The 13,204-nt window shown below is 41.6% G+C and overlaps 1 protein-coding gene across 2 annotated transcripts in view; it reads left to right on the plus strand.

The window, feature by feature from the left end:
* The first annotated feature begins 1,540 nt into the window (after window positions 1–1,540).
* The window catches only part of cox15 (cytochrome c oxidase assembly homolog 15 (yeast)), a 15,943-nt gene continuing 4,279 nt past the window's right edge, over window positions 1,541–13,204 (plus strand). For both annotated transcript variants that reach the window (XR_013819545.1, XM_079855516.1), the window contains exons 1-6: window positions 1,541–1,749; window positions 4,057–4,232; window positions 7,629–7,751; window positions 8,790–8,976; window positions 9,779–9,946; window positions 10,684–10,765. Coding sequence is in view for 1 of the 2 variants with exons in the window: in XM_079855516.1 (XP_079711642.1) it covers window positions 1,675–1,749; window positions 4,057–4,232; window positions 7,629–7,751; window positions 8,790–8,976; window positions 9,779–9,946; window positions 10,684–10,765 (811 nt within the window). In the remaining variant the exon portion in view is untranslated. The remainder of the gene's footprint in view (window positions 1,750–4,056; window positions 4,233–7,628; window positions 7,752–8,789; window positions 8,977–9,778; window positions 9,947–10,683; window positions 10,766–13,204) is intronic.

The following is a 13,204-nucleotide window of genomic DNA, read 5'->3' on the forward strand; positions in this document are numbered from 1 at the left end:
AAGCCGTTTTCCTTGTTTTACCAAAAAATGTCCCCACACAAACAAGGATTTCGGATATTGCCATCCTTGTGGGGACATTTTGTCCCCATAATGTAGGGTTTACCAGGCCACACACACACACACACACACACACACACACACACACCCACACACCCACCCTGTGTGGAGCTGAACATGAACATGAACAGACACACACACACACACACACACACACACACACACACACACACACACACACACACACACACACACACACACACACACCCACCCTGTGTGGAGCTGAACATGAACATGAACAGACACACACACACACACACACACCCACCCTGTGTGGAGCTGAACATGAACATGAACAGACACACACACACACACACACACACACACACACACACACACAAAATGTACTGATTGGGAAACAAGGAGCTCCTTCAGGTTGAATTGACAGAGATTTGAGATGGCGCAGAGAGTCCTTTATCAGTGATGATTCTCCAGATGTAGAAGCCTTTGGCACTTGTAGACAATCTGTTTCCCCTGTAAAGCTTTTATAGCAGTATTGGTGATAGCCAAAGGCAAGTCCTCTTATGTTAATGGAACCTGTTCACCAATATCCATCATGCGTTATGGTGAACTGGCTGCTTCATATCTTAATATCAAAGGTAATTTGCTTTGTTTTGTTTACTTCAAAAGTAAAGCTATTTTCAGTTTCTTCAGGTTCGGGATAGGTGCAGTAAATGGTTCAAATAAACCCCATTTCAGGCTGCTATTAGTATAATAAAAACGTTGTCAAATGAGTTTTTTTTTTTTTTTTTTCTGTTTTTGACCATAGATGGCCAAGATGTTGTAAAATATAACAAATAACAATTTCCCTGGGTCAGAATTGTATGGAAAAATGTGTCCATTTGTCTCTGTGAGTTGTTTACATCAAAAGTTATGCCACTTTGTTTCATATTTAGATTTTTTGGGTTTGGTGCAAAGGGTTAAAAATAAAGCATTTTGGACTTTATTTTAGCTTGGTACCCCATTTAATCTTAAAATAGACACTTGAATGATAAAGAAATAACAGGTTGTGAAAAAATAAATCACCCTATGCGCTTCAGAAAACGAAAATATAGTTGATCCTCTACACATCTTTGGCCATTTTTTGCTATTTTTGTCCAGAAATAGGGTCAATATGTCAAAAATAACCATTCCATTAAATTCCTGGGGTCAGAATTGTATGGCATTTGTCTCTGTATGTTGTTTACTTCAAATGTTATGCCACTTTCTAATCTATATCATTCGGTCGAGTGCAGCAAAGGGTTAAAAAGTAAGCCTTTATTTCAGCTTGGTACCTGGCAGATTCTGAAAATAGACACTTTAAAGATTTTAAAAAATCAGGTGGCATAAAAAAGCGTGGACCCCTATTTCCATCTAGACTACAGAGTTTGGACCAGGTTTGGACCATAGACAGTACGGTTTGGAGTCTGGACCTTGGACTCGCCCTTTAGGAGAAGGGTGTAGATCACGTGGTTCTCCCGCATGAACAGCAGGGGGCGCTAACTCCTCTGAGAAGGAAGCGGACATCCAAACCTGAAGAAGAAGACGAGGGGGAGCAGCGAGTTACCGATATGTTACGTGACTAGTTTTGTAATAATAAATAATCACAAGAAGACGCGTTTATCGGAGCTCGAGATCATGGTGCTCCCAGTGCTCAGGCTTGCCGTGTCGTGTCGCTGTCAAACTGCGTGGAGGAACTTGCAGCAGATACAAGTAAGACACATGGACACTATTATGACAGCAGCGGTGCATGTGTGAATTATTAACTGTTATATATCATCATCATGACCTCGGTGTTCTGAGTGGAGATTCAAGCTCAATTTAACAACGTTTTTAAACGACTGTACGCATTTTAGAAATGTCCGTCAGTATGTCACATATCACACATTGCTCGATTATTTAGAAAATTAATAAGTATACAAAATGACCCAAAGTCCTAAAATCATACAAAATAAAATAATATATAATATATATATATATATATATATGTGTGTGTGTGTGTATGAAATACTGTTATTAAAAATTGAATATGGATATTTACGTGCAATCAAAATCCCTGATGCGGAGCGTCTGAAAACTGCACTTACTGCCTTTAAACGTCCACGCTGTCATTAAAGTCACCATGAAATCAAAATAGACCATATTTTATTTTTCCAAAGTTTCCAAGTCCCTCCAGCGGGAGTTATTTTGTACTCCCTGAAACGCCTTCATTGTATCTTGAGTTTCTTCCGGGAACGAACACGTCACAATATGCCTCATTATAATAATTAATACGCAGAATAAAGGGGCGGGGCCTGGTTGAGTTAGTTAGTAGTGTGTTAAACTGGCGGTTATGGTAATTAGGGGCGGGACATTTCCCAAACACACTCGAAGCGCTCGACCAATCACAACACACTGCTCCAACCGACCAATCAGAGCACAGTGTGCTTTTCAGAAGGAGGGGCTTCATAAAGACAGGAAGTAAACAGAGCGTTACTGACAGACTGGGAAGAGAGGAGCTGCAACAATGGAGAATATGAGGAGAATAATCAACATTCAAGTAGGGCTGGGGGATATATCGATATAAAAAATATATCGATATATTTTTAAATGCGATATGAAATTAGACCATATCGCATATATCGATATAGCTCAAATTTGCGCTCTGCTCCCCGTGCCTCCGCTCCTTCTTTTCCACACTGCGTGCGTGTTTAGAGCATGTTATGTTATGAGAGGCGAATCATGACTACTTCAGAAAACCCAGCACAATAGGAACTACCAGGCAGTGACATAAGTGTACGCTGAAATAAAGCTTTTCACCTCAGAAAAACGGACTTTCTTGTCCTGTCAGCCGTTATCCTGTTCTCGTAGCGCACACTCAATTGCACGCGCAAATGCGGCGGCGCGCGCTGTATCGCCTCACTGATCAAGTGCAAAATAAACTACGAGCATGCAACGCCGTTACGTTGTAAATTACACGAAATAAAAGTAATGCAGGTATGATTTTCATTCTATTCACCAGGAGCAGTTTCCATGTTTCATTAACAGTTATTGTTAATATTGTGTATTCACCTTGGTCGTTTCCATATTAACCCCAAAATGCCACTATTTTTCTTTATTTTTTATATTTTTAAATGACTGTAGTGGCTCATACCAACATTGTATTAACAAAAACTAGTTTGGGACTGCTATTTAATAGCTTTAGCATAGGCCTAATGTTTATTTATTAGTACTAGTCTTTACTATTAGTCATATTCTTACAATTCATGTTAAGTAAAGGGGAAAAGTATATATATATGTGTATATATATAGGCAAATTATAACATGTTTACACAAAATTTGTTTATATATATTCAATGTAAACTTTGATAATCATAATTAATAAATCGCAAATAACAATTCGAAGGGAATAATCGGCAATTATGATTTTTGTCATAATCGTGCAGCCCTAAGGTGAAGAAACCTGTTTATTATTTATTCATTTGATTTTGCAACTGTTCACTGAAATAGCTGGTTTCAATAAAACTACTTGTGATGTCATATTTGGCTTTGGCTTTGACTGAACATTTGCTCTCACTTTGCGGAAAAAATATCGGGATATATATCGTATATCGATATTCAGCCTAAATATATCGGGATATGACTTTTGGTCTATATCGCCCAGCCCTACATTCAAGCAGGAAAACCTGTTCTAGTAGAGCCTGAAACACTGTAAAAGGGCATAAAACGTCCTCTTTTAAAGGAGTCTAATGGCGCTTTTCCACTGCGTGGTACGACTCGGCTCGGCACGGCTCGCTTTAGCTCGGTTTGCTTTTCCACTGCAGTTAGTACGCTTCAAAGTGGGTTGGATTATAGACTGATCGTTATTGTCCCTACACTGTTTGTAGGTCTGGTGGTAGCCGGTACCATTTAAAGCGAGCCCTGCCGTACCGTACCATGCAGTGGAAAAGCTCCATAACTTCACTTAAGACGATTGGATACTTTCATGCACCACTTCCTGTATGTCAGTCATTCATTGAAATGTATGTTTCTTGTCAATAGCGAACCCCTTTGAGGCAATGGCTGCTGAAGAGAAGACAGACCACAGTGACCACAGAGAGTGTGTCGGTCAGAAGCGCGTCGTTCCCCAACGTGGCGTCGGATCGTGTGATTGGCCGCTGGCTGCTGGGCTGCAGTGGACTGGTTCTGGGCGCGGTGGTTCTGGGAGGCGTTACCAGGTAAAAACACTAAACAAACAATACTTACTTTATTTTATCTCATCCCAACCATACCTTTTGAAATCAAACACGACTAGATAAAAATCCATCGGGGATTGTATGCAGTCGTTTAATATTTTTTATACCATGGTCTGGGTGAATACTCGATTCTGATTGGCAGGGTGTCCATTAAAAAGTGATAGAGGACACCTAGTAAATAAACCGTCAGGTGTAACCAGGGAAACCAAGTTATTGTTTGTAAAAACTTTAGATTTCGATTGTAAAACTAATTAAAATATAAACTAATGTTTTAAAAATGTGTTATTTGGCAAGTGACCATGGTATAAGCGGCTTAATGCCCTTCGAGGTGTCCATTGTCAGGTATTAATGGACTTCGGCTGCGCGTCGGACAGTTCACGCCTCGCCGTCGTCCATTAATACCTGACAATGGACACCTCGAAGGGCATTAACCCTTACAAGATTACAGGCTCAGATATTCTCACTGTGAAGTTCTTTTTCGTTCTTTGAAAGGTATTTGAAACACCTTTGCAGCGATAAACTGTTAGCGAACATCCTGACTCCACCCACATTTCTGTTAGCAAACATCCTGACTCCACCCACATTTCTGTTAGCGAACATCATGACTCCACCGACACTTCTGTTAGCGAACATCCTGACTCCACCCACATTTCTGTTAGCGAACATCCTGACTCCACCGACACTTCTGTTAGCGAACATCCTGACTCCACCCACATTTCTGTTAGCGAACATCCTGACTCCACCCACATTTCTGTTAGCGAACATCCTGACTCCACCCACATTTCTGTTAGCGAACATCCTGTTAGCGAACATCCTGACTCCACCCACATTTCTGTTAGCGAACATCCTGACTCCACCGACACTTCTGTTAGCGAACATCCTGACTCCACCCACATTTCTGTTAGCGAACATCCTGACTCCACCCACATTTCTGTTAGCGAACATCCTGACTCCACCGACACCTCTGTTAGCGAACATCCTGACTCCACCCACATTTCTGTTAGCGAACATCCTGACTCCACCCACATTTCTGTTAGCGAACATCCTGACTCCGCCCACATTTCTGTTAGCGAACATCCTGTTAGCGAACATCCTGACTCCACCCACATTTCTGTTAGCGAACATCCTGACTCCGCCCACATTTCTGTTAGCGAACATCCTGTTAGCGAACATCCTGACTCCACCCACATTTCTGTTAGCGAACATCCTGACTCCACCCACATTTCTGTTAGCGAACATCCTGACTCCGCCCACATTTCTGTTAGCGAACATCCTGACTCCGCCCACAATTCTGTTAGCGAACATCCTGACTCCACCCACATTTCTGTTAGCGAACATCCTGACTCCACCCACATTTCTGTTAGCGAACATCCTGACTCCACCCACATTTCTGTTAGCGAACATCCTGAATCCACCCACAATTCTGTTAGCGAACATCCTGACTCCACCCACATTTCTGTTAGCAAACATCCTGACTCCACCCACATTTCTGTTAGCAAACATCCTGACTCCGCCCACATTTCTGTTAGCAAACATCCTGACTCCGCCCACATTTAGATGAATGAGTAAACATGAGCTGCTCTTTCCTCTCAGTAACAGAATAAACACACATTAATAATGAGAAACAGCAGTTCAGAAAGCATCTGATCATGTGATGTGGAGATGTTTGCTCCAGCTCTGAGATTCAGATCTACAGTCACGTCACGTTTACTCATACAGCACTTTATACAGTAGATTGATTTAAAGCAGCAGCTTTACAGTATTAAACATGAGAAACAGTGTCAGTGTCTCTTTCAGTCAGAGTTTCTACTATAAAGCGGCTCTCCGGTGTGTTCCTGTTTTTACTCGCGTCTGAACAGAAGAAATGGAGATTTACAGCTCAAAGAAGGCGGAGCCTCAGAGCCACACCCACCTGTTACATCATCACCACACTGGCCAATGGGAGTTTGAAGACATTTAACCAGCCAGAAAGTTCACTTTGGCAAGAACTCCTGAAACAAACTCCAAATCATCTTCAGTTTTGGCCTGTTCTGTAGGAAGAGATGTGGTGTAAACCGACTTCCAGTTACCGTGAGCTTCAGCTCTGCGTCATGATTTACAGCATCGATTTTAATAGAGATAATTTATTGTTTCCCAAAGCTGAGGCTGGACGCGTCCTTTTGGGAAATCAAACTGAAACTGGTTAATTTTATATCAGCCGTCGTATAATGATTACACTCGTTCTTACTAATATAACATCAAGGCTCCAACAACTTAGGTACTATTTTTAAAACATTGCATCTCTGTAGATGACTGACTTTTATTATGAATACTGAGTTTTGTCTAATTTAAGCACATTTCTATAAGGAACGCACTGAAATGGAACTTCAGAGCTGAGACTGATAATCCAACATTACTTTTACTTTTTAGACTTTCTCTTTAAAATCATGCAGTTATCTAATAAATGAAAAAGTATGGTGTATATGAACACATATGTTTGAAGTTTGTTATTCTATCATATTTAGCATTTGATGAGGATAACCATAAACACTCATGAGAATGTACACAATGCAATTGATGCTTGATTGATATCACTTATTTCCCAATGAACCAGCATACAAATGATTGAAGTGAGTTAGTGTTAGTTTAATGAGAAATAAACTAGCATCAAATACATTGTGTACATTTATTTTTGGTTTTTAATTAGTCAAACCAAAATTTATTCAGACTCCTTCAACATTTCTCACATTATCAGTTTATTCGCTATAGTTTAGAGAACGGTGATGAAATATGAGCAGAACTCAGTTGATATTTGACTGGTTTTGTCCGTCCTTCTGTTAGACTGTCTCACACATGAATTATGTTGAATATCTGTCAGCTGTTAAATTTAACTACACAATTAGATAATACCAGTTTAGCTCAACCAATCACCAAGCAATGCTTCATTGTGTTCAGTCTGTGTGTGAAAAGAGCATTAGCAATTAAAGAAAACACACTTCAGCAAAACATGATCAGCTCAAAGTGTCCCAATCACTTTTGCTCCCAAATGTTTATAATGTCACTGGTAGTCGCTGTGTGAAGAGTGTTTGGGTGTAATATGTCACAGTTTACTTTATTCTGCTCTCCTCACTCACAGAAATGAACTATAGTGTCCTGATCACACTAGTGAAAAAATATCAAAAATTGTATCTGGTGTCTGAATAATTATTGTCTCTTTCATATTTTCATGAGCAAACGATCGCTTATTACGTGTCGACACAAACCGGTATTGAAACCGGTGCATCTGTAGCAGAAGATCATGATTAAATATGACTAACAGTTAATAACAGGCTAGGTTTGATGGCACAGAGTTTTGAAGGACCTGTTCAACACGTGTGAAACATGTTTCTGATCTCTCAGGTTGACGGAGTCCGGGCTGTCGATGGTTGACTGGCATTTAGTGAAAGAGATGAAGCCGCCACAGACTCAAGCCGAGTGGGAGGACGAGTTCTCCAAGTACAAACAGTTCCCAGAGTTCAAAATGTGAGTATATGTTTCTCACTCACTAGAGGAACATTTGAAACTGTATAGATGACACACTGATACTGTACTGGCATGAAGCTTACAGGAGTAGTTCACTTCAGAATTAAAGTTTCCTGATGATTTACTCTCCCCACGTCATCCAAGATGTTCATGTCTTTCTTTCTTCAGTGGAAAAGAAATGAAGGTTTTTGAGGAAAGCACTCCAGGATGTTTCTCCATATAGTGTCTTCAATGGGGTCCAACGGGTCGAAGGTCCAGATGTGAGTTTCAGTGCAGCTTCAAAGTCTCGACACGATCCAGCCGAGGAATAAGAGTCTCATCTAGACACACCAGCGGACATTTTAGAACAAAAATAAACATTTATATACTTTTAACCACAAATGCTCGTCTTGCACGACTTCACACATTACGTAAGATCACGTTGAAAGGTCACGCATGTTCTGGTTCAGAAATGTAGAGTAGGGCGAAAAACTCATTCATCTCATTTTCAACTTCAAAATCGTCCGACATCGTTGGTTTACCTTTTATGTATTTATTTTTTTGTAAATGGCGTTTGTCTTAGTCTTTGCCTGTTGGCTTTGTAAACACTAGATCAGTTCTTACGCCTAGGTCACGCTTGACCTTTCAACCTGATTACGTAATGTGTGTCTCATCACAGCTAATGCAAGATGAGCATTTGTGGTTAAAAGTATATAAATGTTTATTTTGTTATAAAATGTCCGCTGGTTTGTCTAGATAAGACTCTTATTCCTCGGCTGGATCGTGTCGAGACTTTGAAGCTGCACTGAAACTCACATCTGGACCTTCGACCCGTTGGACCCCATTGAAGACACTATATGGAGAAACATCCTGGAGTGATTTCCTCAAAAACCTTCATTTCTTTTCCACTGAAGAAAGAAAGATATGAACATCTTGTATGACGTGGGAGAGAGTAAATAATCAGGAAGTTTTCATTCTGAAGTGAACTACTCCTTTAAATTACAGCGTGTTTGATTACATGCAGATTGCCTTTACTCAACGCTGGCCTGTTTTCAACAGCATGAACCACGACATGACCCTGACGGAGTTCAAGTTCATCTTCTACATGGAGTGGGGTCACCGCATGTGGGGTCGGCTGGTGGGATTAGCGTACATTCTCCCTGCGGCGTATTTCTGGAGAAGAGGATTCTTCAGCCGCTCCATGAAGCCTCGAGTTCTGGGTCTTTGTGGCTTCGTCGTCTTCCAGGTAACCCGTCCTGCAATGAAATATCAATGCAAGCTCGTTTCCACCACAGAATTAAAAATACAAAGGTAATTGCGACTTTTGGAGTTTATAACTTGCATGGTAGGTGTTATTAATTAGATGTTTTTTTATTATTTAGGGGTGTAACAATATATCACAATAAACAAATGCAACAATATGTATCGTGGATAGTTCACCCAAAATAAAAATTACTTAAAGTTTTAGTTTTAAAATTAGTTTTAGTGTCAGTACTACATTAAACTACTATAATGTTGAATATAATGTATAATAATGCAATGAGGGAATATTTGTGTGTCCTGATAATGCCAAATGTCTGATGTTACCAGTAAAAAGTGTACTTCATTATTTTACATATATCTAGTCAGTGACAGAGATCAAGCATGTTCGTCTACAATAATTCAGTATTTTCAGCTTCAGAATCATGAACATTGTTATTCTGGTGTCTCTATTGTCCTGTGTGTTGGGTTTCCAGCACCAAGTCCAAGTCTATTCACTTACACACACAATGCTATATCAAATTTAGCATTTAAATCAACAGTAAATTCTTTGTTAACCTTTTATCAAATGTCTTGGAGTATCGCAATAATATCGTATCGTGAGTTCAGTATTGTGATATGTATCGAATCGTGACATGAGGGTCTCGTTACACCGCTACTATTATTATATATGTACATGTTATTAAATGTTTATTATGATTTTAAATTGAAATGTGTATGATGCTGTAGCACTTCCTTGTGTCAGTCAGTTGAGATTGTGTTGTTGAGTGACCGGGTCACATGTCCAGGGTCTTCTGGGCTGGTATATGGTGAAGAGCGGGCTGGAGGAGAAGCCGGAGTCGTTCGACGTGCCCCGGGTCAGTCAGTACCGGCTGGCGGCTCACCTGGGCTCGGCTCTGCTGCTGTACTGCGCCAGTCTCTGGACCGGCCTCACGCTCATGCTGCCCAACAACAGGGTAAAGCTGAGCCTTCAGATGCTGTTTCTGCAGTCAGACGGGTTTCAAATTAACACCAGTATTTACGTAAACACATAATACGCATGTGCACGCCGTCAGCATTTTCATGTTTTTGAAGTTTGCGTGGAGATGATAAATTTTTTTTTTTTTTTTTTTTTTTTTTTTTCAACGCCTGCACCTTGTAACCTATTTCAAGGTTTGCGTTCTCAAGCCTCCAGGCCCTGTTTGGTGCGAGTGTTTTCTGTTAAAACGGTGTCGTGTTAGCGCCAGCTAAGTTAATAACTAATGATCTTTGCAACGGAAGAGAATCAATCAAAACTAACTTTATCTGGACAATAACTTTTTTCTAGAGCTGCTGTAAAGCCTGAACAATCTCTGTTACTTTAATTTCCTATTATCACTGTAAAGCTGATTTGAAACAATCTAATCTATTAAAAGCGCTGTATAAATGAAGGTGACTTGACCCGCCAAATGCGGGTAAAGATCAGCTGTGGCGGGTAACGCTGTCAAAGCACTAGCCATTTTGGCGTGTTACTTATTATGTTTACTCAATTTGCTCAATTCCCCCTTTAAGTTCAATTCCTCAGAAGTTCTGAATGGCCGGTCACTTAAATTTAGTAGCCAGATTGGCTGGTGAGTGAAAAAGTTAATTTCAAACCCTGCTGACGCTGTTACAGCTCTTATTCAGCTCTTGTTCAGCACTTACTCAGCTCTTACTCAGCTCTCGTTCACTGCAGATTCCTGACAGCCGACAGATGCTTCTTCTGAGGAGGTTTGCCAAGGTTACAGGCGGTCTGGTCTTCCTCACGGCTCTCTCAGGTACCAGCAAATGCATCACCTAACTTGATAAATGATTCATTTGTGCACATCATTTTTTTTTAAATCATGTGCACAAACTGGCAATAAGTTGTAGAATGGGCAAACAAGCAGCCTATCACTCGACAACTCAACAACACTTTCTATGATCAAATCAGTTCCAGATTGACAAAATCAAGTTTATTTCTGCTTCTGAGACGCCGTTTCACTGTCACATCAGAGAAGATTTCACGATGACCTTAAAGTCCCCCTGTAATCAATTTCTTTGATCCTCAAAATGACACATTTAAACGGTTTTCCTTGAAAAAAAAAGTCTTAATGCCTATTAAAATATCTTGAATGTAACTCGACACCCTTGCCTCATTTAGTATATGTGGTTCTATGAATATGCGAATGAGCCCCGCCTCCACTCACTCACTCAGCTCAGAGATCCACTGGTTGACGATCACACGTTGATTTGATTGTTTACAATCTAGTTTGTGACGTCAGAAACACCAGCGATGTTTTTGAGACTGTCTTTGGTTCACTGCAGTTTTAAGGAGGAAATACTCAGCAATGCTGTCGACTTATGAATTTACACATGGTTTGTCTTAAAGCAGATTAAAAACACCACATAGACACATAAACAACATTAAAAGCTGGATTTTTAGGCTCCGCCCTCTTCTGGATAGGGGGTGGGAAGCAGCAGCTCATTTGCATTTAAAGATACATGCACGAAAACAGCATGTTTTTCCTTCCACTCAAAAAGGGTTGACCATGGTATAATAGCCATGGTATAATAAATGATCTGCGGGGTATTTTGAGCTGAAACTTCAGACACATTCTGGGATGCCTGAGACTTATATTATATTGTTGAGAGATGTAGCCAAGCCCTGAGCTGGCCCAGGGAGAAGGACGGTGCTTGAAAGGAGGAGAGAAGGAGAGGAGAAAGCGATGCCACTGACTCACAGATGGGGCAGGGCAGAGGACCTGTAAAGGTGGGCCAGCTGCGATGATCACATCGTATTTTGGCGACCGAGGAAGAACGGTGACAGCTAGGAAAGACGGCTGACATTTGGGAAAGACCAAAACTGGGGTGTGGAGGTTTGGTAGGCCGAAGCACAACCTTCGCGAGGAGGAACCCATTGCTAATCGCTATGGAAAGGTACATTACAAGATACCCCCAGGGTCGAGCGAGAGCAGGGGAGGATGATCGGCCCAGTGGACAGACCATTATTATGACCACTCATGATGGACAATCAACTATGGAACAGTTAAGCGATTTATCCCGGGTCTGCAGATGTGGGAAGATATGTAAAAATGAGAGGGGGCTGAAGATACATCAGTCAAAGATGAAATGCTTGCAACCGGAACATAATGTACAACGCACAGGGAAACCTGGTGAGACGGAGGAGAGGCCGGGGCAGGAGGCAAACCACTGCCCCTGGAACCTCCAGGCACATGATGAAGACGGGAGCTGGAACGGCATCGCCGATGTGTCAGAGGACACTAAGCACCAGGCAGAGATGGGGGTACCACAGGACATTAGATGACCTGGACAGGACATGTGTGTAGGAGTGGCCCGAAAGAAATCAGTGAACTGGCCGCTGCAGTGGCAAGGTTTGGGAGAGGTTTGATCACGATGTGGATGAGGTGCTGGAAACAGCCACAGGAGATGTGGGTAAGAAGCTCAAGGCTATGGGTTCCATTTTTTGGAGCATAGGCGCTGATCGCTTCGGAAAAAAAGAGCTGAAGGCCAAAACAAATATCCAGCCAAAGGAAAGCAGACGCGTGAAGGAAAAAGCAATCCTTAGAGGGGATCTGCAGAGGCTCAGGAAGGCATTTCGTGAAATAACAGACCAACACTCACGGAAATCCGTGACAACTTGAGGGGGTGCATCAAGATCTTGCGAAGAGCTGAATTTCACCGTAGGGACAGGAAGCGACGAATGAAGGAGAGGACAGATTTCCCCAAGAATCCTTTCAAATATCTGTTGAAAGTTCTGGGTGATGTATGATCAGGGGAGTTGAAAGCAACAAAGGAGGAGGTGGAGGAGCGCCTTCGTCAGGTCCATAGTGACCCCAGAAGGGAGGACAGCCTGGAGGAGATTGAGTAACTCATAAAACCAACAGAACCAGCTACCCCCTTCAGAGCTGAGGAACCGAGCTGGCAGGAGGTGAACTCCTTTCTCAGGAAGGCCAGAGCAAAATCTGCTCCAGGGCCGAATGGCATTCAGTATAAAGATGTACAAGTATGGTGAAAGGCTCAAGAGACGACTTTGGAAGCTACTGAGAGTGGCATGGAAGAAGGACTTCCTTGCTGATATTTGGCTGGTCGCTGAGGGATGCTTCATCCCTAATGAAGAGAACTCTATAGGGATTAAGCAATTCCGTACAATCTCACTCCTTAATGTCGAAGGCAAGATTTTTCTTGGGATTCTGGCGAAGAGGCTGACCACCTTT

This window comes from Squalius cephalus, assembly GCF_949319135.1.
Source record: "Squalius cephalus genome assembly, chromosome: 21".
NCBI classification, from domain to species: Eukaryota; Metazoa; Chordata; class Actinopteri; order Cypriniformes; family Leuciscidae; genus Squalius; species Squalius cephalus.